The 26,091-nt window shown below is 43.2% G+C and overlaps 1 protein-coding gene across 5 annotated transcripts in view; it reads left to right on the top strand.

Moving 5' to 3' along the window:
* Nucleotides 1-26,091, top strand: part of aopep (aminopeptidase O (putative)) — a 376,099-nt gene that overhangs the window by 159,509 nt on the left and 190,499 nt on the right. For all 5 annotated transcript variants that reach the window (XM_043713335.2, XM_087997399.1, XM_087997406.1 and 2 more), the window contains exons 7-8: nucleotides 7,463-7,569; nucleotides 12,969-13,071. In XM_043713335.2, the coding sequence (XP_043569270.2) occupies nucleotides 7,463-7,569; nucleotides 12,969-13,071 (210 nt within the window). The remainder of the gene's footprint in view (nucleotides 1-7,462; nucleotides 7,570-12,968; nucleotides 13,072-26,091) is intronic.

Below are 26,091 nucleotides of genomic sequence, written 5' to 3'. Positions count from 1 at the left end.
AGGATGGTACAAGTATGGAATGAGCTGCCAGAGGAAGTAGTAGAGGCTAGTACGATTGCAACATTTAAAAGGCATCTGAATGGGTATATGAATGGGAAGAATTTGGTGGGATGTGGGCCAGGTGCTGGCAGGTGGGACCAGATTGGGTTGGGATATCTTGTCGGCGTGGACAAGTTGGACTGAAGGGTCTGTTTTTGTGCTGTACACCTGTATGACTCTATGATTCTAAGTTGATAATGCTGATGCTAGTAGTGAAACAGTTGATTTTGAAATTCTTGGCCTTGCAGTTAGCTAACAGGCTTTTGACCTGTTCTCTGTAGTGGCTTCGCCTTGTTGGCTGTATGCATATATATGCCTAGTTTTCAATGTGAGAGTCAGTATTTCCTCTAGTTGCAGCACACCAATGACTAATAGCTGTTCTGAAGTTTTCAACTATGCAGCGTTCTAGCCCACATTAATACATCAGCTCACTGACACACACACGCAAATGGTTGCAATTTTTCACTTATTTTAATATAAACCCCTGGAAGGATAAAACACAACAATGTCTGCAATTTGGGACATAATCCATGTGGGATGCCTTTCTGCTGAGAGGGTTACTTAGCCCTTAGTTTTAAGGCACCTGTTTAGAGTTTCTCTGATATTCTAAAGGTGTGACTTATCATGGGTTCACACAGGCCTTTGCAGACGTTACTGAATTTACATCCACAGCCATCTTTTGGCTTAATACTCTCCTTTTAAACAAATCATCAGAGGGACCTTGGTGCACATGTCCACTGGCCCCTGAAGGTAACGGGACAGATTACTAAAGTGGTTAAGAAAGCATATGGGATAAAGGCCTTTATTAGTCAAGCGGTATAGTTTAAGAGTAGTGAGGTGATTGCTAAAATAATGAGGGGCGTGAATAGGAAGAAACATTTTCCCTTGGTGGAGGGATCAGTGATCGTCATCATAGATATAAGGTGAGGGGTAGAAGGTATAGAAGGAATATGAACAAGAATTTTATCACTCAGACTATTGGGAATCTGGATCTCACTGTCTGTAAGAGTGGCAGAGGCAGAAATCCTTGCACACCTAAATACCTTTTAAATGTAACATTCCTGATGGAAGGGGTACAAGGCGATGGGCCAAGTTCAGGAAAGTGGGATTAGAATAGTTAGTGGATGTTTTTGACTGGAGCAGGCTAAAAAGCCTTTTTCTATGCTGTTGAACTCCATGACTTTATGCGTTGTAATTAAAATTTCAATATATTTGTCAATAATCTGGATTTCTGATCCATTGTTATGACTTGCTATACATGGTGAATAAAGTGAGATCTCTCAAGCTTCGTTGTGCTTGAGAGATTTTCAAGTGTCTTCAGGCCAAACCACAAGCTTTCTTGAGTCACTGCTGGACCTCTGCTGTATAGTTTAACATGGAGACTTCCTCCTTTTGTTCTAAAACCTTTCTTTGATTATTTTCAGAGGCCCTCGCATTTGGTGCCTGAAAACTAATTCAAATGCAGTAAACCTGAAGAACTATAAACCTGGCAGTATGTCCTGATCATTGTGTTTAGAATCTGGCGGTATGTTTCGAGAACAACCTGTGATTGTGGGTCATACTTCCACTGGGTCATATCCAGGTTATGATGACTTTCTAACTATTTTGGGCATGAATTTTGAATCCTAATGCAGTGGGCAGACCATACTGTGTGAATAAATGCGTCAACTCCCACCACTCTTTTGGTGGAAACGGTTCTCAGGGAAACAGCTTCTGAGAAGCAGGTAGTCATGTCTCCAATAGTAAGGTTACAGTGATAGAGCACTTTTGCTTCACACAAGGGTCCTGCACAGTTTCTGACACGTTACTGAATGGTTCCCAAAAATAAGCCTGGGAATTTTAGGTGGAGATCTTATTACAGGTTGGTGTTTTCCCACAATGCATTCAGGGACTGCTTCTGCCCCACCTTCAGTTGAGCAGCTTGCGCATTGCACAGATGTAATAGACCATGTGACCCCCACAGTCTGAAAATGGCAAGTACTATCTCCTGCAGCTGTTTGGTCTCCCTGACCTCAGAGTTCTCAGCGAGAACTGGGGATGCTGTTACCTTTGATCCCACTGATCATTGTTAAATCTCATTTTAAGTCTTCCAACCTCACTTGCTCAAGGCAACCTGGAAATGATCTCCATGATCACTGGTTCTAACATAAGATCCCACTCTGCAAAGGGAGATTGGCATGTACCCTTTGTAAATGCGTTTTGCCAGCACCCACTTACTGCACACTTCGGTGAGAAGATCATTCCTTTTCTCAGCAATAAAGTTTGACTGCCCTCTGCATCCCTCAGTATGACTACAGGCTTTTTTGCCTCGCCTTTGGAAATGTAATTACCCTTCTTTTGGTAGAAAATCTCAGCAAATCTAAGGAATTTGTGTAGCTTCATCCACATTCCCAGGAGACCTTTTGGAGGGATTTGCAGACCCAATCAGAGCCATGGCCTGGCCTGCCAGGCTGGCTGAACCTTATTCTCTGCATGGATTGCATAGATCTCAGTAAATCCCACTGTTTTTTGCTTGTGACCTCCAACAGTTGGCCCGAATGTGTCCTAACTTTTGGCATGTAAGCATGCAATTTACTTGGCCACACTTTATCTCAGCGCTCCTCTTTGTGTTTAGAGGAGGGCTCTACATCTCTATGCTTTCCAAGGTGTTGGGGTTGATTAGAGTCATACAGCAAGGAAACAAACCCTTTGGACCAACCAGTACATGCTGACCATAATCCCAAACTAAACTAGTCCCACCTACCTGCACTAGGCCATATCCTTCCAAAGATTTCTTATTCATGAACTTATCCAAATGATTTTAAAATGTTGTAACTGTGCTTATATCCAACACTTCTGGAAATTCATTCCACATGTGAATGCACTCTGAGTAAATAAAAAAGTTATCTTTCATGTCTTTTTTAAAATCTCTCTTCTCTTACCTTAAAAAAAATCCCCTATCCAAGGGAAAAGACACCTGCCGTTCACATTATCTATTCCTCTTATGATTTCATAAACCTCTTATATATTCACCCCTCAACCTTCTATGCTCCAGAGAAAAAAAATCCCATCCTATCCTACCTCTCTTATAATTCAAACCCAACATTCCCAGAACATCCTGGTAAATCTCTTCTGAACTCTCTCCAGCTTAATAATATCCTTCCCAGAACAGAGCGACTGAACTGGACAGTATCCAGAAAAGGCCTCACCAATATCCTGTACAATCTCAACATGACTTCCCAAGTCTTATACTCAAAGGACTGAGCAATGAAGGCTAGTATCCCAAATGTCTTTTTAACCACTCTGTGCATATGTGACCCAAACTTCAAAGAATTATGTCCCTGAGCTGCTAGGCCCTCTATAGTACTTTAGCAGGCCTTATGTATAGGGATTTAAGACGGTGGCATAATGAGAATGTCTTTGGGTTTGGAATTCATTTGTGCAGGTTAATGCTCTGGGGACTTGGGTTCATATTTTGCCACAACAGCTAGTGGAACTTACATTTAATGAACAAAGCTGGTATTGAAAGTTAATTCCAGTAATTGTTGGTTTTTGATAAAACCTATTTCGTTGGGTCCTTTAGGGATGAAAATGTGGTGTTCTTCTCTGGTCTGGCTTACATGTGTCTCCGGGCTCGGAGGCTCTTAATTGGCCTTTAAAATGACTTAGCAAGTCACTCAATTCAAGGTTAATTAGAGATGGGCAACAAGTGGTGGCCTTGCACTGATATTCATATCCCTTAAAAGTATATAAAAAAAGCAAATCCACAACTCCCTGTTCCATTCTTGTTCCCTTGACCTTAATGCTGACATGATTCAATCTCAAATTGTAGTCCAATCCCAAACTGTTCTCTTACTTTCCATAAGTTCCATCTGTGTCCACCTTGGCTCCCCTTACAATCCTCAGCCTTTGATTTTAATCCATGGTTTGCCCCTGCTGTTATAGATTCATACCTACCTCCATTTCTGATCTGTTACATATTATTTGCCATCAAATTAAAATTTGGGAAAGTGTTTGCACAACTTTGTGGGAGCTTTTCATTTGAACTGGAGTCGGCAAAGACTGTCTACGAGTTCCAGATACGGAAACCAGAGTTCATGATTGCTTGGACCAAATACCTCCAGTAACACCCACATGAGTTTTTTGCTCACAAGCTTCTTTCCCACCTGAATGATTTAAAACCTTTGGAATCCCAAAGTAATGTCTTTAATGAAGGGCTTATGCTTGAAACATCACTTCTGCTCCTCGGATATTGCCTGACCTGCTGTGCTTTTCCAGAGCCACACTTTTCGACTCTGATCTCCAGCATCTGCAGTCCTCATTTTCTCCTAATGCCCTTCCTCACCTCTTTGTAAAGTGTAATGGTCAAAGACATCGATTACGAAGAGTAATGAAAGAAAGTTATTGATGTGAAACCAAGGGCAGGAAGAGTTACCCAGCAAAACAATGTGTGTGTGGACCAAAATATAGAAAGGTACACCCCTTTCCCTCACTCCCTCCAAAAAAGCCCTATTATTTAAAATTGGGCATATACTAGAATTGAGACATCATTACTTACTGCCAGTTTGCATCCTATAAAAGTAAACATTCAACAAATTAACATGCCTAAATTTAAGGCCTCTTGGTTTTCTATCAAGAAAATCTTAAGTCTGTCAATAAAGGAATGTGCATGGGAACTACACAAAGATAGTTAGATATTGCAGGAAGAAGAGGAGATTGGGGATAAGGTTTATCAGAATGCGTTAAAATGGAATGAGGACCAAGTGAAGTTGTGGATGTTATATACTTGGATTTTCAGAAAGGTTGATAAGGTACTACACATTAGACAATTTAATAATGGTTTTGGAGGTAGTATATTAGCCTGAATAGCGAATTGGCTACCTAATAGACAAAGTTGAGATAAGGGGGGCATTTTCAGGATGGCAATCTGTAACTAGTGGAGTTCCATAGGAATCAGTGCTGGGGCCACAATTATTTGCAATTTATAGTAAAAACTTGGATGAGAAAACTGAATGCACTATAGCCAAGTTTAGGGATGACACAAAGTAGGTGGGAAGGCAAACAGTGAAGATTACACAAAAAGCAGGATAGAAGAAAAAAGGCAGGATAAATGAGTGGGCAAACACTTAGCAGATGGAATATAATGTGGGAAATTGAGTGTATGCCTTGTGCAGGGAGAATAAAGGGGCTGAATATTATTTAAAAAGAGAACGGTTATAGAAAGCTACAGACTAGAGCAATTAGGGCAGCACAGTGCCTCAGTGGTTAGCACTGCTGCCTCACAGCACCAGGGTCCCAGGTTCGATTCCAGCCTTGGGTGACTGTCTGTGTGGAGTTTGCACATTATTTCCGTGTCTGCGTGGGTTTACTCCGGGTGCTCCGGTTTCTTCCCACAGTCCAAAGATGTGCAGATCAGGTGAATTGGTCATGCTAAATTGCCCATAGAGTCAGGTGCAGAAGGAAGAGGGAAATGGGTCTGGGTGGATTACTCTTCGGAGGGTCGATGTGGACTAGTTGGGCCGAAGGGCCTGTTTCCACACTGTAGGGAATCTAATCTAATCTAATTTGGGAGTCGTTGTCCATAAATCATAAAACAGTAGCAGTAGTGGGTAATGGGAAAGGCATTTGGAATGTTAGCCTTTATTTGAAAGGGAATGGAACATAGAGAGGTTTTGTTAAAAGTATGCAAAGCACTAGTCAGACCATGGCTGGGATACTGTGAATAGTTTTGGGCTCCTTATCTAAGGAAAGATATACTGGCAAAGGAAGCAGTCCAGACAGTGTTCACTAGATACTAGGTATGGAGGGACTGTCTTATAAAGAGAGGTTGAATCAGTTGGGCCTGTATTCATTGGAATTTAGAAGAAAGAGAGGCAATCTTACTAAAACATGCAAGATTGTTAGGGGACTTGACAGAGTGGATACAGAAAGATTGTTTTCTCTTGTGGGAGTGATTGGGACCAGAAGGTACAACCTCAGAATAAGGGTTCGCATATATAAGTCAGAGACAGAGATGAGGTACAATTTCTTTTACTGAGGATTGTGGAATTATTTTGCAGCAGAAGGCTGGGTCATTAAGTATAATCAAGGCTGAGATAGCCAGATTTTTAAGGGAATCAAGGATAATGAGGATAAGGTAAGAAAGTGGAGTGAACATTATCAGATCAGTCATGATCTCATTGAATTGCAGACTCAATGGGCGACTTCCGTTCCTATGTCTTAGAGTCTTAAAGTCTTATGAAGTCAGGACTGCTAAGCAGAGTTGGGTGAGGAGTCAAGTTAGATTGTGTCTATAAGTTGGATAAGATTATGTCTTCCAAACTCTGCTGTGAGTTTTTGACGATACTGTGTTAAGGTTTGAAATTTTGTCCTCATACTTCTCAAAGAATAGTTAATTAAATTTGCATATGTTTTGACAATAGAAGGGATCTGCACAATTTTCTTTAGACTCCCATTTTAAAAAGAAAATAACAAACAATTTTTAGGGATTCAATTTTTATAAATATACTTTACATTGAAATGTTATACCAGAAATAGGGTCGTGCAGTGCTGAGTACTGCTGCCTCACAGTGCCCAGACCCAGGTTCACTTCTGCCTTTGGATGACTGTCTGTGTGGAGCTTGCAAGTTCTCCCCGTGTCTGCATGGGTTTCCACCAGGTGGTCTGGTTTTCTCCCCCAGTCCAAAAATGTGCAGGTTCAGTGAATTGGCCATTCTAAATTGCCTGTAGTGACTAGGGGTGTCCAGGCTAGGTGGGTTTGCCATGGTGAATGCAGGATTATGGGGATACGGTGGGGGCGCTGGGAGTGTTTGGGATGCTTTGCGGCAGGTTCGTGCAGACTCGATTGACCAAATGGCCTTATTCCAGATTGTAGGGATATGATTAATGACGCAAAGCTGGTCATTGTTTTTTCATAGATTCAGACAATCCCAACAGTATGGAAACAAGCCATTTGCTCCACTGAGTCCACACTAATCCTCTAAAGAGCATCCCTCCCATTCCTGTAACCCTGCATTTCCCCTGGATAATTCACTTAGCCTGCCAATCCCTGGACAGTACGGGACAATTTGTCATGGCCAGTCCACCTAACCTGCACATCTTTGGATTGTGGGAGGAAACTCGAGCATCCAGAGGAAACCCACGCAGACACGGGGAGAATGCGCAAACTCCACACAGACAGTCATCCGAGGATGAATTCGAACCTGGGTCCCTGAGCACAGAGCTGTCCCATTTTTTCTATTAATCTTTCCAATTACCAGGTGACTGAAGCAGGTGAGTAAAACTTAAAAATAATTCAGCATTTTTTCTAAATGTGATCTGCTTAACAGGTTTGATATTGAGAAGAATTCTGAATGATACAGTTTGTTTGTTCCTTTGGTATATCAATCAATGTATTTTCTACTTTTAATTAGAATGCATATACTAATTTAATATATTTTTCTAGCTCTCAGAGGAAGCAGCTAAAGAACAGCACCAACTGAAGTCCCTGCTGCGATGGCGAAGGCTCCGAGATGAAATTTCGAACTCTGAAGAAGAATTACAAGTGCTGAGGTGAGCACAGCTACATTGCACTTCACTGATGATGTCCTATTATAAGACATTATGTTGTCTTAAAAAAATGGTCTGAAACTTATAAAATAATATTCAGAACATTCATTTAAATCAGACAGTTTGGACATTCGGATATTTGAAATAAACAGATTTTAAATGTGAAGTCAAAATATAGGTGTATGTTGTGATGTATGTAATTTTCAATTTTAAGTTGAATCTTTCCTTGTAATACATGATGTAGTAGCTTGTTTTGGCTCAACTGCCTTTGAACCCAGTTTAAAAAATGTCCTTGCCTCCAACTTTTCAGCTCTGGTGAATCTCATAACATGTTTATCTGTTTTACTTGCAAGTGGTTGCTGATATTTATTGCTTTCTTGGTTGATCTGTTTCACTTCCTTGTACAATTAGACTATTTTCCATTCCCAACACACTTTGTTTTGAAGTTTTTAATTCTCTATTGAAATATAGAGAATTTACAACATACAAGGATGTCATTCAGAACATTATATCCATGCCAACTCTTTGCTAATGCCTTGCAAATTTGAAATTATTGCTCCCTCCACAGCCCTACATCATCATTTATTTTAAAATTTATCCATTTTTATTCCATGAAAAGTCCATTGGTCTCTATTTCAGTTCCTATGGCAAAGCATTCCATGCTACTGCAAGTTTCTACATCAACAATTTCTCCTCACCTGGCTTGATGCTAGAACTTGCTCAGAGTTTGGCTGTGGTCCTTGCTTCTGGACCTACATTAGATTAGATTACTTACAGTGTGGAAACAGGCCCTTTGGCCCAACAAGTCCACACCAACCCTCCGAAGAGCAACCCACCCAGACCCATTCCCCTACATTTACCCCTTCACCTAACACTACGGGCAATTTAGCATGGCCAATTCACCTAACCTGCACATCTTTGGACTGTGGGAGGAAACCGGAGCACCCGGAGGAAACCCACGCAGACGCAGGGAGAATGTGCAAACTCCACACAGACAGTTGCCCCAGGCGGGAATTGAACCCAGGTCTCTGACGCTGTGAGGCAGCAGCGCTAATCACTGCACCACCGTGCTGCCCGTGCTTCTTGCGTACTTAGTGATAACTTTCAGCTGATGAATTATAATCCTGATTTTGTGGTCAAAGAGAGTGATCTTACCTTATTTGCTCTATTAAGCTCATCAGAATCCTTCTCTATTATATCTTGTATTAGTTTTGTTGCCTCCTGTAGAAATAGTCCAAACATCTTGAGTGCCTCATCCCTGTTATCATTCTGGTGAAGCTGTGCAATGTTATCTATATTACTTTAAAGGTTTTATAATGGGGATTTTAAGCTGTGTAATGTTGTCTAATTATTGTCTTGTACAAATTTATCAATATATCTTAGCTATTGCACTCTCTGCTCTTAATTATTAAACCACAGATTGTCTTATTTCTTATGATCTTAGTAACTGTACTCAATTTCGGTGAATTACGTCGCTAGACAATTAGATGTCTCCTTTCATTGTTATTGTTCTGTACCTTTTCATATTTGCATTCCTTTTTCCCTCCCAAGCCATGCTATTTTGCTATATCATCAGTACATATTAACCTATCCCAATTTCCTAAAGTCTTTTAAAAATCTCTTCACTCTATTACAGATCTTATATAACAACGGCTGATTGTGCTTCTTCTACTCAAATTCTCACCACATAAGCTAGGGAACTTGCAGAAATAAATATTGATGTTTTGTAAGCAGTTCACATTACAGAAGAGGAATTGTGGGAGGTCTGAAAAAGCTTAAAGGTGGATAAATTTCCAGGATTGATCAAGTGTATCCATGGACGTTGTGGGAGGTTAGGGAAGAAATTGCTGGGCCCCTAGCAGAGAAATTTGTATCATCTATATCCATGTGTGAGGTACAGGGCAGCTAATGTTGTGCCTTTATTTAAGAAAGGCTGTAAGGAAGAGTCTGGCAACTGTAGACCAGTGAGTCTGACATCAGTGGTAAGTAAATTATTGGAGGGGATTCTGAAAGATAGGATTTACATGCAATCAGAGAGGCAAGGACTAATTCAGGATAGTCAGTATCGCTTTGTGCTGACTGACAAGTTTACCTTACAATCTTGATTGAGTTTTTTGAGGACATAGCCAAAAAAATTGAGGGCAGAACAGTAGACATTGTCTATATAGACTTTAATAAAGCCTTTGACAAAGATCCGCATGGTAGACTGATTAGTAAAATTAGAGCACTTGGGATTTGGGGGATCTTGTTAATTGGATACAAAATTGGTTTGATGGTAGGAGACAGGGTGGTTTGGAGTGTTGTCTTTTGGATTGGACTGCCTCCATGAGGCTGCAGTTTCCAACATTAGTCTCCCAGAATCACTGCAAACACGTGATACTTTGTGTAAATTTGTTGCTGGCTTGCAGATTTCTGATAGAGAATTGATACCTTACTATATTTTATGATGTTTTGATGGAATTATTTTCATTTTACAGACCTAACAAACAGAGTACTGGTGCAGTGAGTGACTCTGGGTCAACACTTGTTGTGGAGCAGTGTTCAGAAGGGATCAGTGCTGGGTCCACTGTTATTTCTCATTTACATAAATGATTTGAATGACAATTTAGGAAGCTTAGTTAATAAATTACTGGATGACCCAAAATTGGTGTGTAGTTGACAATAAAGAAGGTTATCTAAGATTACGAAGGGATCTTGATCAATTGGGCCAAGGGGCTGAGGAGTAGCAGATGGGGTTTAATTTGGATAAATATGAAGTATTTTATTTCGGTAAAATGAACAAGGGCAGGACTTATACAGTTAATTGTAGTGTTGTTGAATAGAGAGACCTAAGGGTTCTTTGCAGTTGCATCACAGACAGACAGGATGGTTAAGAATTCATTTGCACACTTGCCTTCATTGCTCAGAGCTTTGAGTATAGAAGTTGGCACATGATGTTGAGGTTATACAGGATATTGGTGAGGCCACATTTCAAGTCCTGTGTGCAGTTCTGGTCGCTCAGCCAAAGGAAGGATATCACTAAATTGGAGAGGATTCAGAAAAGATTTACCAGGATGTTGCTGGGACTGAAGTGTTTAATTTATAAGGACTGGATAGGCTAGAATTTTTTTCACTGGAGCGAGGAGGTTGAGGGGTAACCTTAGAGGTTTATAAAATCACAAGGACATAGATAAGGTGAAGAGCAAAGATCTTTTCCCTAGGGGGGGTAAGTTCAAAAGTAGGGGCAATATTTTTAAGGTGAGAGGTGAAAGATTTAAAAGGAAGCTGAGGGAACTTTTTAGCAAACAGTGGTTTGTATGTGGAATGAACTGAAAATGTGTTGCTGGAAAAGCGCAGCAGGTCAGGCAGCATCCAAGGAACAGGAGAATCGACGTTTCGGGCATAAGCCCTTCTTCAGGAAGGGCTTCCTGAAGAAGGGCTTATGCCCGAAACGTCGATTCTCCTGTTCCTTGGATGCTGCCTGACCTGCTGCGCTTTTCCATCAACACATTTTCAGCTCTGATCTCCAGCATCTGCAGTCCTCACTTTCTCCATGTGGAATGAACTGCCAGAGAAAGTGGTAGATGCAGATACAGTTACAACGTTTAAAAGACATTTAGATAGTTAGATAACTAGGAAGGGTTGAGTGGGACATGGGCCAGGTATAGGCAAGTGAGACTAGTTTAATTTTGGAAACTTGGCATGGATGAGTTGGACCGAAGCATCTGTTTTCATGCTGTACGAGTATGGCACACCCAGAACAATTCTGATCGTGGATATATCACTTCCAACCCTTTCCTAATCTAAGTAGCACTTAGCCTATTTACCCTTGTCTCATTTCTTCCAGTGCAGCATTCAACCTTCCACCAATGCTGTTACATTTTCTTTCATAATATAAGCCAAACATTTTTTAAAAGGCTTACTCACATATCATTTGCAACATCGTCTGAAAGATTAATCTGCATTACATTTGTGTAATCCTTTTTCCCGTCTAATCAGTCAGCTCTTCAAAATAAGCTCAACTTACTTCAAACTTACTTGTGATAAATTAACCCATATATTTTTGACAAGATTGCAATTTTTAATTAACCAGTTTACTTTGCGTGGCATCCTCACTATGCACATAACAATTATTCGCTACTTCAGTATTTCCTTCTGGTCAGTGTCCTACTGAGCTGTTTAATCTTGTACTGCTTTGACACAGTTGCCTCAATGGTGACTGTCCTTTGAATTGTCACATTTCCCATAGGGTGCTACATCACTCTGCAAATCGTCAATGCTGTGCATCTATGCTGTGCTTCTTCTGCAGGATTTTGTATATTAGTCATTCAAGCTGGATAAGCATTCTGTTAAAATTCCCAGGGTCTGGATTTTTGACTTCAGTAGCTGAAGAAGGATAATGTTCTAACTTTTTGAATGACATATTCCTACGCCTTCTATCCCAAATCTACCTGCTGCTGTTGGATTAGCTCTGTACATCGACTAGTACGCTCTGTTCAGTCTTGTGTTTCACATTCCATGTGATGGATGTACTCGAGATGCTTCTTTGGAAAATTGGAACGAAGCTTCGAATGTGATGTGAAATTCAGGCTTTTTCTTGTTCTTTTGCCAAACATGATCTTCTTTTTGCACACCTTGAGAAAGGGTAAGGTGTACATCCCAATGGTGGCTCAATAACAGTATTTCAATTGTAACTTTTTACTGACATTGGTCAGTTCTTTATAGTAGTTTTGATGCCAGTGAATAGTCTGAGAAAAAAAGAACAGCAGAAATTTAGTATGAATCCTGAATTTCAACTGTTGCATTGCAGAAGTATCAGGTCCACCTGCTTTTAATGCTAACATTTTCAAATGTTAGAAGGCAGAAAGCCCGTATATACAAATTTAACATGATTAGTGAAAGAGGTAATATGAGGACTGGTTTTTGTAGTGTGATATTTAGATTTGTAATGCTCTGTCAGCTAAGGTAGTCTACATGAAAATTTGATAAATATTTGAGATAGAAAAATGTTGCCAGGATATGGGGAATGAGTTTCCTCCCACAGTCCAAAAATATGCAGGTTAGGTAAATTGGACATGGTAAATTGCCCGTAGTGTTAGGTGAAGGGGTAAATGTAGGGGAATGGGTCTGGGTGGGTTGCTCTTCGGAGGGTTGGTATGGACTAGTTGGGCCGAAGGGCCTGTTTCCACACTGTAAGTAATCTAATCTAATCTTTACAGAAGGACCTTTTCATTTATCATCGGACTTTGCAGGGCTAGAAAATGCCTCCATGAGGCTGCACATTCCAACATTAGTCTCCCAGAATCACTGCAAATACGTTTGATACTTACTGTAACTTTGTTGCTGGTTTGCAGATTTCTGATAGAGAATTGATACCCTACTATATTTTGTGATGTTTTGATGGAATTGTTTTCATTTTACAGACCTAACAAACAGAATACTGGTGCAGTGAGTGACTCTGGGTCCACAATTGTCAAACATGGTCTAAATGTAGGAAAAAGTTTTATGCAAGTCCATTATCTAAAGGTAAGAACTTTAACAAACATTAATTCTCGCAATGTTACAGGTACTGACTTGGATATATTCCATTGTAATTGACTGCAGCAACTTGCTCAAATTTGAATGGAAGGCGATGGCCTGGTGGTATTATTGCTAGACTAGTAATTCAGAGATCCAGGGAACCTGGGTTTGAATCCCACCATGGCATAAATAAAACAAAAATATGGAATTAAGAATAAACTGATGACCATGAAATCATTGCTTGTTGAAAAACTCCATCTGGTTCATTAATGCCCTTCAGAGAAGGGAAATATGCAATTGTCACCTGGTCTGATCAACATGTGACTCCAGACCCACAGCAATGTGGTTGTCTCTCAGTTGCCCTCGGAAATGGCCTAGCAAGCCATTCAGTTGTACCAATTGCTACAAAGTCCCAAAGAAATGAAACCGGACGGATCACCTGAAATCGACCTAGGCACTGGAAAATACAATGGCAGAGCCTGCAAAGTTCTCCTCACTAGCATCTTGGGGCTTATGCCAAAATTGGGAGAGCTGTCTCACAGACTAGTCACGCAACAGCCTGATATAGTCATATACACAGATTCATACCTTAAAGACAGCATCCCAGACACCACAATCACCACCCCTGGATATGTCCTGTCCCACTGGCAGGACAGACTCAGCAGAGGCACAATGCTATACAGTCGGGAGGGGGTTGCCCTGGGAGTTCTCAACATTGATGCCGGAACCATGAAGTCTAATGGCTTCAGGTTAAACATGGGCAAGGAAACCTCCTGCTGATTACCATGTACCATCCTCCCTCAGCTGATGAATCAGTATTACTCCATGTTGAACAGCACTTAGAGGAAGCACTGAGGATGGCAAGGGCACAAATTGTATTCCGGGTAGTGGACTTCAATGTCCACCATCAAGAATGTCTCAGCAGCAGTAATTCTGATAGGGCTTGTTGGGTCCTAAAGGACATAGCTGCTAGACTGAGTCTGCAGCAGGCAGCGAGGGAACTAACAAGAGGGAAAAACATACTTGACCTCATCCTTACCAAATCTACCAGCTGCAGATGCATCTGCTTATGACAGTATCGGTAAGAGTGACCCCACACAGTCGTTGTGGATACTAAGTCCCGCCTTCACATCGAAAACAACCTCCATCCTGTTGTGTGGCATCGTCACCATGCTAAATGGGACAGACTTCGAACAGATCTAACAGCCCAAGACTGGGCATCCATGAGACGCTGTGGGCCATCAACAGCAACAGAATTCTACTCCAACATAATCTGTGACCTCATGGCCTGGCATAACTCCCACTCAACCATTACCATCAAGCCAGGGGAATCACCCTGGTTCAACGGAGAGTGCAGGAGGACTTGCCAGGAGCAGCACCTGGCATATCCGAAAATGAAATGTCAGCCAGATAAAGCCACCAAACAGGACCTCTTGCCTGTCAAACAGTATACGCAGCAAGTGATAGATCTATATGATCCCACAACTAACGGATCAGATCTAAGCTCTGCAATCCTACCACATTCATTTGTGAACGATGGTGGATGATTAAACAACTCACTGGATGAGGAGGCTCCGCAAATATCCCCATCCTCAATGATGGATGAGCCCAACACAGTGCAAAAGATATGTCTGAAGCTCTTGCTGCCATCTTCAGCCAGAATTGCCAAGTGGATGATCCATCTCGGTCTCCTCCAGTGGTCCCCACCATTACTGATGCCAGTCTTCAGCCAATTAGATTTACTCTACGTGATATCAAGAAACAGTTGGAGACACCGGATACTGCAAAGGCTACAGGCCATGATAACAGTCTGGCAATAGTGCTGAAGACGCGCTCCTGCACTTGCCACTCCTGTGGCCAAACTGGTCTAGTGTAGTTACAAGACTGGCATCTACCTGACAATGCGGCACAGTGGCTCAGTGGTTAGCACTGTTGCCTCACAGCGCCAGGGACCCTAATTCAATTCCAGCCTCAGACAACTGTCTGTGCAGAGTTTGCACATTCTCCTCGTGTCAGCGTGGGTTTCCTCCGGGTGCTTTGGTTTCCTCTCACAATGCAAAGATGTTCAGGTTAGGTGAATTGGCCATGCTAAGTTGCCCATAGTATTCAGGGATGTGTAGGTAAATACAGGATAGTGGGGTGGGGAAGTGCGTCTGGGTGGGTTACTCTTTCGAAGGTCAGTGTGGATTTGTTGGGCCGAAGGGACTGTTTTCACGCTGTAGGGATTCTGTTCTATCCATTAGAAATGTTGGAAATTGTCCAAGTATGTCCTGTGTCCAGTGCGGCACGATGGCTCACAGCACCAGGGACCTGGGTTCAATTCTCGCCTCGGGTGACTGTCTGTATGGAGTTTGCACATTCTCCCTGTGCCTGCGTGGGTTTCCTCTGGGTGCTCCGGTTTCCTCCCACAATCCAAGGTTGTGCAGGTCAGGTGAATTAGTCATGCTAAATTGCCCATAATATTAGGTACATTAGTCAGGAGTATATATAGGGTCGGGGAATGGGTCTGGGTGGCTTACTCTTCGGAGGGTCGGTGTTGGCTTGTTGGGCTGAAGGGCCTGGTTCCACACTGTAGGGAATCTAATCTGTACATAAAAAGCAGGGCAAATCAAAACTAACTCGATCAGTTACCGCCCCATCAGTCTACTCATGGTCATCAGTAAAATGATGAAAGGTGTCATCAACAGTGCTATCAAACAACACTTGCTCAGCAATAACCTGCTCAGTGAAGCCTAATTTGGATTCCGCCAAGATCACTTAGCTCCTGACCTCATTACAGCCTTGGTTCAAACATGGACAAAAGAATTGAATTCCAGAGATGAGGGGAGGGTGACAGCCCTTGATATCAAGGCTGCATTCGACCGTGTGGCATCAAGGAGCCATGGCAAAACTAGCATTAATGGGAAACCGGGGCAAACCTTTCACTGGTTGGAGTTATACCTGGCACATAGGAAGACGGTTGTGGTAGTCAGAGGTAGGTCATCTCTACTCCAGGATATCACAGCAAGAGTTCATCAGGGTAGTGCCCTAGACCCCACCATCTTCAGATGCTTCATCAATAACCTTACCTCCATCATAAGGTCAGAACTGGGGATGTTTGCCGATGATTGCAAAATATTCAGCACCATGTGTGATTTCTCAGATACTGAAGCAGTCAGTGTCCAAATGCAATGTTATCTGGACAATATCCAGGCTTGAGCTGACAAGTGGCAAGTAACATTCGCACCACACCAGGCTATGACTATCACCAGTATGAGACAATCTAACCAACACCTCTTGACTTTTAATGGTGTTACCATCACTGAATCCCACACAATCAGCATCCTTGGGGTTACCATTGACCAGAAACTCAACTGGACTCACCATATAAGCTCAGTGGCTACAAAGAGCAGGTCAGGGACTACGAATACTGTGGCGAGTAACACACCTCCTGACTCTTGAAACTCGGTCCACCATCTACAAGGCACAAGTCATGTGATGGAATACTCCCTAATTGCCTGGATGAGTGCAGCTCCAACAACACTCAAGACGCTTGGCACCATCCAGGACAAAGCAGCCCACTTGATTGGCACCACAGCCACAAGCATCCATTCCACACCGATGTTCAGTAGCAGCAGTGTATACTATCTACAAGATGCACTGCAGAAATTCACCAAAGATCCTCAGGCAGCACTTTCCAAACCCACGACCATTTCCATCTAGAAGGGCAAGGGTAGTAGATATATGGGAACACCACCACCTTCAAGTTCCCCTCCAAACTAGTCACCATCCTGACTTGGAAATATATCGACATTCCTTCACTGTTGCTGTTCAAAATCCCGGAATTCTCTCCCTGATGACATTGTGGGTCAATCCAAATCAGATGGACTGCAGCTGTTCAAGAAGACAGCTCACTGCCACCTTCTCAAGGGGCAACTAGTGATGGGCAATAAATCCTGGCCATCTAGCGACGCCCACATCCCACAGAAATGATTACATTTTTAAAGAATTGCACCATTCAGATCAGGATCAAGATGGTAGATGTTAACAGATAGAAGAGAAAATCACATTGAAGTCCTTTTTTGTGCTGACATCTGTGTAAATTCACTTTGCAACATTGTTTACTCGATTGTCGAATTGCATCCCCCAAGCGATTCCTGAGGCACTATTTGGGGAAGCAGCCCCAGAGCAGCCCACGGGCAGTGAGTCCTGGGCGGAGACCGGTGCAGAGGAGGCAGTCCTGGAATTTACCTTGGAGCAGCTGAGTACTGGTACAGAGTGGAGCAGGGACGGCTTTGGCCTGGGATCTGGCGCGAGCAGTCAGTCCAGGTGCGGAGACCTTGCACTGAGCTGCAACAGTATGATGTTCCTTTGAAATGTTTTACCTGACTCTAACGTCAACCCATTATCCTTTAACAATGTCTTATTTCTAACTTATTTTTTAAACTCTCTAAAGTAATGCAACTTTTTAAAATTTTGCTTCTGTATCCAAGATTTGTACCTAGGTACTTATACCTAAGATGGCACCATAAGAGACAGACATTGTAAAAGCTTTTCACTGCACTTTCACAATGGAGTACACGTGACAATAAAGGATATTCTGTACTCTATATTCTCAACTTTAGTTGTTGGATCAATTAAAATTTTTCATAGCTGTTATATAAGGGTATTAAGGGATTTAGAACAAAACAAGTAAATAGAATTAAGGTGCAGATCAGCCATAATCCTGTTGAATTATGGCTTAATGGTCTGAATGGTCTTCTTTGCTTTCCATCCAATTTGAAGTTGAAATCTTAACTAGCGCTCTCTGTACAACCAAAGAAACTGTCATCCATTGCACTTTCCCTGCCAACATCATTGTATAGCGCAGAGGTATTTATGTTGCTCATATGTTATGTTGGAGTGATGTACAGTACTGCTGTATTGCCTTCTATGAGAACATAAGCACCAGGAGTGGTCCAACTGGCCCTTCGAACCGCTATGCCATTCAATAAGAACATGGCTGATCTTCTTGTGGCCTCAGCTCCACTTACCGCCCTCTCACCATAACCCTTAATTTCTTCACTATTCAAAAATTTATCTATCTTACCTTTTAAAAACATTCAATGAGGAAGCCTGAACGGCTTTATTGGGAGTTTGCTATAGGTTGATAGCAATAACAACAGAGACACAGAGGAGCAGATGGGGGGGCAGAGTTTGGAAAGATGCAGAAGTAACAGGATTGTTGTCATGGGTAACTTCAACTTCCCTAATATTGATTGGAACCTCCTTCGTGCAAATAGTTTGGATGGAGCAGATTTTGTCAGGTGTGTCCAGGAAACATTCCTGACTCCGTATATAGATACGCTGATGAGAGGGAAGGCTATATTGGATTTGGTGCTTGGCAACGAACCAGGTCAGATTTCAATTCTATCACTCGGACACCATTTCACCATGATAGTGATCATGGAATGGGATAGGAGCAGACAGAATGGGAAAGTATTTAATTGGAGGAGGGGGACTTATAATGCTATTCGGCAGGAACTGTGGAGCATAAACTGGGAACAGATATTCTGGGGAAATACAAGACTGAAATATGGAGGTTGTTTCGGGTGCACTTGCTATGAGTGCTGGATAGGTTTGTCCCACTGAGACAAAGAAGAGGTGGTCAGGTGAAGGAGCTTTGGATGACAAGAGATGTGGAACATCTAATCAAGAGGATGAAGGAAGCTTACTTAAGATTGAGGAAGCAAGGTTCTGATAGGGCTCTAGAGGGTTAGATGGTAGCCAAGAAGGAACTAAGAATGGACTTAGGAGAGCTGGAGGGGGCATGAAAAAGCCTCGGTGGGTAGGATTAAGGAAAACTCCAAGGTGTTCTACACTTACATGAGGAACAAGAGGATGGCCAGAGTGAGGGTAGGGCCGATCAGGGATAATGAAAGGAACTTGTGCCTTGAGTCAGAGGTTGTAGGGGAGGTCCTTAATGAATACTTTACTTTAGTATTCACTAGTGATAGGGACCTTGTTGTTTGTGAGGACAGCGTGAAATAGACTGATATGCTTCAACTGGTTGATGTTAGGGAGGAGGATGTGCAAGGATCAATAAGTCCCCTGGACTAGCCAACATCTCTTCCACTTCCCTTACCTCTGCCCTTGAAACCCACCCCTCCAACCTGCGGTCCTCACCTTTCACCCCAACAATCGCCGGATACAACGCATCATCCTCTGCTATTTCCTCCACCTACAGTCATACTCCACCGTCACAGATATGTTTCCCTCCCCACCCCTTTCAGCTTTCCGCAGAGACCATTCCCTCTGCGACTCCACTCCCCCACACCAACCCACTCTCCACTCCCGGCACCTTTCCTTGCCACCATATACACCACCCCTCACCTCTATCCAAGGTTCCAAAGGATCCTTCCACATCAGGCAGAGATTTTCCTGCACACCCAAACCCTGGTGCAGTGGCTCAGTGGTTAGCACTGTTGCCTCAGCGCCAGGCACCTGGGTTTGATTCCTGCCTCAGGTGACTGTATGGAGTTTGCACATTTTCCCCCTGTCTGCATGGGTTTTCTCCAGGTGTTCTGATTTGCTCCCACAATCCAAAGATGTGCAAGTTAGGCGAATTAACCTTGCTAAATTGCCCATAGTATTCAGTAATATATAGGTTAGGTGCATTAGTCTGGGGTAAATATAGAGTAGTAGGGGAATGGATCAGGGTGGGTTACTCTTCGGAGGATCAGTGTGGACATAGAGTCATAGAGATGTACAGCACGGAAACTGAACCTTCGGTCCAACTTGTCCATGCCGACCAGATATCCCAACTCAATTCTAGTCCCACCTGCCAGCACCTGGCCCTTATCCTTCCAAACCCTTCCTATTCATATACCCATCCAGATGCCTTTTAAATGGTACAATTGTACCAGCCTCCACCACTTCCTCTGGCAGCTCATTCCATACATGTACCAACCTCTGATTGAAAAGGTTGCCCCTTAGGTCTCTTTTATATCTTTCCCCTCTCACCCTAAACCTATGCCCTCCAGTTCTGGACTCCCCTGACCCCAGGGAAAAGACTTTGCCTATTTACCCTATCCATGCCCCTCATAATTTTGTAAACCTCTATAAGATCACCCCTCAGCCGCCGATGCTCCAGGGTAAACAGCCCCAGCCTGTTCAGCCTCTCCCTATAGCTCAAATCCTTCAACCCTGGCAACATTCTTGTAAATCTTTTCTGAACCCTTTCAAGTTTCGACAATATCTTTCCGATAGGAAGGAGACCAGAATTGCACGCAAGGTTCCAACAGTGGCCTAATCAATGACCTGTACAGCCACAACATGACGTCCCAACTCCTGTACTCAATACTCTGACTACTAAAGGAAAGCATACCAAACGCCTTCTTCACTATCCACCTGCGGCTCCACTTTCAAGGAGCTGTGAACCTGCACTCCAAGGTCTCTTTGTTCAGCTGCACTCCCTAGGACATTACCATTAAGTATATAAGTCCTGCTAGGATTTGCTTTCCCAAAATGCAGCACCTCGCATTTATCTGAATTCAAGTCCATCTGCCACTTCTCAGCCCATTTGCCCATCTGGTCAAGATCTTGTTGTAATCTGAGGTAACCCTCTTCGCTGTCCACTACACCTCCAATTTTAGTGTCATCAGCAAACTTACTAACTATACTTCTTATGCTCGCATCCAAATAATTTGTATAAATGACGAAAAGTAGTGGACCCAGCACCGATTCTTGTGGCAATCCACTGGTTAAAGGCCTCCAGTCTGAAAAACAACCCTCCACCACCACCCTCTGTGTTCTTCCTTTGAGTCAGTTCTGAATCCAAATGGCTACTTCTCCCTGTATTCCATGAGATCTAACCTTGCTAACCAGTCTCCCATTGGGAACCTTGTCAAATCCCTGACTGAAGTCCATATAGATCACATCTACCACTCTGTCCTCATCAATCCTCTTGTTCCTTCTTCCAAAAACTCAATCAAGTTTGTGAGACATGATTTCCCACACATAAAGCCATGTTGACTATCTCTAATCAGTCCTTGTCTTTCCAAATACATGTACATCCTGACCCTCAGGATTCTCTCCAACAACTTGCCCGCCACCGGCGTCTATAGTTCCCTGGCTTGTCCTTATCACCTTTCTTAAACAGTGGCACCACATTAGTCAACCTCCAGTCCTCCAGCACCTCACCTGTGACTATCGATGATACAAATATCTCAGTAAGAGGCCCAGCAATCACTTCCCTTGCTTCCGACAGAGTTCCAGGGTACACCTGATCAAGTCCTGTGTTTCATATATTTCAAGACATCCAGCACTTTCTCCTCTGTAATATGGACATTTTTCAAGATGTCACCATCTATTTCCCTACATTCTCTATCTTGCATATTCTTTTCCACAGTAAATACTAATGCAAAATACTCGTTTAATATCTGCCCTCTCTCCTGCGGTTCAACATAAAGGCCACCTTGCTGATCTTTGAGGGGCCCTATTCTCTCCCTAGTTACCCTTTTGTACTTAATGTATTTATAAAAACCCTTTGGATTCCCCTTAACTCTATTTGGCAAAGCTATCTCATGACCCGTTTTCACCCTCCTGATTTCCTTCTTATGTATACCCCTACTGCTTCTATACTTTTCTAAGGATTCACTCGATCTATCCCATCTATACTTTACAAATGCTCCTACTTTTTCTTACCTAAACCCTCAATTTCTTTAGTCATCCAGCATTCCCTATACCTAGCAGCCTTTCCTTTCACCCTGACGGTAGTATACTTTCTCTGGACTCCTCATTATCTTTTTTTTAGATTAGATTAGTTTACCTACAGTGTGGAAACAGGCCCGTCGGCCCAACAAGTCCACACCGACCCTCTGAAGAGAAATCCACCCCCCTGACTAATCCACCTAATACTAGGGGCAATTTAGCATGGTCAATTCACCTGACCTGCACATTTTTGGATTGTGGGAGGAAACCGGAGCACCTGGAGGAATCCCATGCAGACACGGAGAATGTGCAAACTCCACACACAGTTGCCTGAGGTGGGGATTGAACCTAGATCCCTGGCGCTGTGAGGCAGCAGTGCTTAACCACTGTGCCACCGTGCCGTGCTTTCTGAAGGCTTCCCATTTTCCAGCCATCCCTTTACCTGCAAACATCTGCGCCCAATCAGTTTTTAAAAGTTCTTGCCTAATAACCTTAAAAATTGACCATTCTCCAATTTAGAACTTCAACTTTTAGATCTTGTTGGGCCGAAGGGCTTGTTTCCACACTGTAGGGATTTTATTCTATCCTACCACATCTTCTGTCTCCATTGTTCTCGATATGATCTCCTCTACATTGGGGAGACAGAATGCCGACTTGCAGAGCATTTCAGAGAACATCTCCAGGACACACGCACAAAATCCTGTGGCCGACCACTTCAACTCCCCCTCCCACTCCGCCAAGGGCGTGGAAGTCCTGGGCTGCCTCCACCACCAAATCCTAGCCACCCGATGACTGGAGGAAGAACATCTCATCTTCCTTGAGGCCTTGGGACCTTCTAACCACACGGAATCAATATCGATTTCACCAGTTTCCTCATCTACCCTCCCCCATGTTATCTTAGATCCATCCCTCCAACTCCGCTCTGTCCCACCTGTCCATCTTCCTTCCCACCTATCTGCTCCACCCTCTGCTCCGACCTGTCACCATCACTCCCTCCCCAAACCTTCAGCTACCTATCCCATTCCTATTTACCTTCCCCCAGCCCCACCTCCGTCCGACTTCTCTCCCAAGCAACAAACCCCCCCCCCAACCATCCCAATTCCTGATGAAGGGCTTATGCCTAAAACATGGACTCTCCTGTTCCTTGGATGCTACTTGACTGGCTGTGCTTTTCCTGCGCCACACTTTTTGACTCTGATCTCCAGCATCTGCAGTCCTCACTTTCTCCCAGACGGGATGTACCCAAGGTTGCTACAGCAAGTGGAGAAAGAGATTGCTGTGTCTTTGGCGATGATCTTTACATAGAGGGGCAGACCATGCCTCACAAGCCTTGTTGAAGTCTTTGAAGATGTGACAAAACACATTGATGAAAGTAGAGCAGTGGATGTGGTGTATGTAGCTTTTAGCAAGGCATTTGATAAGGTTCCCCATGGAAGGCCCATTCAGAAAGCGAGGAGCCATGGCATACAGGGAAATTTGGCTGTCTGGATATTGGCTGGCCCATAAAAGGCAGAGGGTGGCAGTAGGTGGAAAGTATTCAGCCTGGAGCTCAGTGACCAGTGGTGTTCCACAGGGATCTGTTCAGGATCCTCTGCTCTTTGTGATTTTTAGAAATTATTTGGATGAGGAAGAGGAAGGGTGTGATAGTAAGTTTGCTGGTGACACGATGGTTGGTGGAATTGTGGATAGTGTGGTGGGGTGTTGTCGGTCACAATAGGACATTGACAGGATGCAGAATTGGGCTGATAAGTGGCAAATGGATTTCAACCTGGAAAACTGTGAAGTGATTCATTTTGGAAGGTCGAATTTGAATGCAGGTTACAGGGTTAAAGGCAGGATTCTTGGCAGTGTGAATGAACAGAGGGGTCTTGGGGTCCATGTCCATAGATCCCTCAAAGTTGCCAACCAAGTTGATAGGACTGTTAAGAAGGCGTATGGTGTGTTGGCTTTCATTAGGCAATATGAATTGAGTTTAAGAACTGCAAGGTTATGCTTTAGTTCTGTAAAGTCCTGGTTAGACCACACTTGCCTCATTTTAAGAAGAATGTGGAGGGTTTAGAGAGGGTGCAGGGGAGATTTACCAGGATGCTGCCTGGACTGGAGGACATGTCTTATGAGGAAAGATTGAGGCAGTTGGGATTTTTCTCATGATTGTGAAGAAGGATGAGGGGTGGCTTGATAGAGGTGCACAAGGTGATGAGAGGCAGAGATAGACTAGATAACCAGAGACTTTTTCCCAAGGTGGAAATGGCTATCACGAGGGGGTCATAATTTTAAGGTGAATGAAGGAAGGTTTAGGGGAGATATCAGAGGTAGCATCTTTACACCGAGGGTGGTGGGTGGGGGAATTGCACTGCCAGGAGTGGTAGTAGAGTCAGATATATTGCGGGTATTTAAACGACTCTTGGTTAGCCACATGGATGATAGTAAAACGATTGGTTTGTAGGTTAGTTTGATCTTAGAATAGGTTAAAACATTGGCACAGCATCAAGGGCCAAAGGGCCTGTGCTGTGTTGTACTGTTTTATGTTCTATGTACTTCACTGGGCAGGAAATTGCACAGATTCACAGCCCAATTCAGTCCTAAATCTGCTTCCTCTAACTTTGAGCCTATGCCTTTTTGTTGTAGTTTCATCTGCCAGTGGAAACATCCTCCCTGCTTCTATCTTCATAATTTTATATGTTTCTATAAATTCACCCCTCATTCTGCTAAATTCCATTGAATATAATCCCAGTCTATTCAGTCACTCCTCATAAGCCAACCCTCTCAATTCTGGCATCATCCTAGTGAACCTTCTCTGCACCCACTCCTGTGCCACTACATCCTTTTTCAAGTAAGGAGACCATAACTCCATAACTGCATGCAGTACACCAGTAGTGGCCTCACCAGCACCCTATGCAGCTGTAACATATCCTCCCTGCTTTTAAATTAAATCCCTCTAGTGATGCAGGACAAAATTCTATTTGCCTTCTTAATTACATGTTGCACCTGCAAACCAATCTTCTTTGATTCATGACAAGGGCATCCAGGTCCCTCTGCACTGCAGCAGAGAAGATACTGGTGTTGTGAGTGAAGTGTTAAAGCTCCTTGTGAGAGCACGAGGCAGTGCCGATATAGCGGAAAAAAAGGTGGGGGATGATGTGGAAGAGGGACTGCAGGAAGTCGCAGGAATAGCTGGGACCCATACAGGTACCCATAGCCACCCCTCTGGTACTTCAATGACTGTTTCGGCACTGCCTTCTGCTCCCTTGATGAGCTTGAACTGTACATTCATTATGTCAACATCTTCCACCCTGACGTCAAATTCACCTGGATAATCTCCGACACTTGGACCTCTTTGTCGCCGTCTCCCGTGACCGCCTTAACACTGACATCTATATCAAATCCCCTCCCTCCCCTGTAAAAACGTACTCATTTAGTCCCAATATCTCCACATCTGCTGTGTCTGCTTCCAGAATGAGTGATTCCACTCCAGGATATCCCAGATGCCATGCTACTTCCAGGACTGTAATTTCCCCTCCCCTGTTATCAACAATGCCCTCAATTGCATCTCCTCCATTTCTCACACCTCTGCCCTCAAACCCCACCCCCTCCCCACTCCTGCAATCACAACAAGGATGGAATCCCTCTGGTCCTCACATCCCACTTCATCTTCCACCTCTGGAGCCTAGAACTACACGGCCTCAACATTGAATTCACCAGTTTCCAAATCTCTCCTCCCCCACCCCATTTCAGATCCAACCCTCCGATTTGGCTGTGCCCTCTTGACCTGACCTACCTGTCTCTCTTCTCTCCCACCTATCCACTCCACTCTTCCCACTGACCTACCACAACCACCTCCTACCTTTGCCCACCTCTCGCCATCCCAACTATCTTTTCCCTAGCCCCATCCCCCATTTATTTCCCAACCTCTTCCCCCACCTCAGTCCTGATGAAAGCCCAAAACGTCGATTCTCTTGCTCCTCAGATGTTGCCTAACCTGCTGTGCCTTTTCCAGGCTACACTTTATTGACTCTTATTTTTGCATTTTCCAAGTATCTTAATTTTTATTAAAACACATGTATTTGCATTGACACATCCATTGGCATAACCATTTTTTTTAAGCATTTATTTATCTGAATGTTATTTGATAGTGACCTTACCGCAATGAAGAAGATCTTGGTAAATTCTTAGATGTTCCTTGGAATTATATCTATTTTGAACCTTGACACAAGTTGCACTTTTTTCATGCTGAGTTGGATGAAATGTAGAATTTAGACATTTATCTTAACAGGAGAAGTAGATTGGATTAGAACAGATGCAAGATTTACTTACATTGTAAAGTGTATAGTGCTAAGTAGGTGTTAGTGGTCTTGA

The sequence above is a fragment of the Chiloscyllium plagiosum genome, unplaced genomic scaffold, assembly GCF_037043375.1.
Source record: "Chiloscyllium plagiosum isolate Xiang-an unplaced genomic scaffold, Cpla_swu_hap1 HiC_scaffold_2, whole genome shotgun sequence".
In the NCBI taxonomy this organism is placed as follows: Eukaryota; Metazoa; Chordata; class Chondrichthyes; order Orectolobiformes; family Hemiscylliidae; genus Chiloscyllium; species Chiloscyllium plagiosum.
The sequence above is the reverse complement of the archived record's forward strand: the minus strand, read 5'-3'. Positions and strand labels throughout refer to the sequence as shown.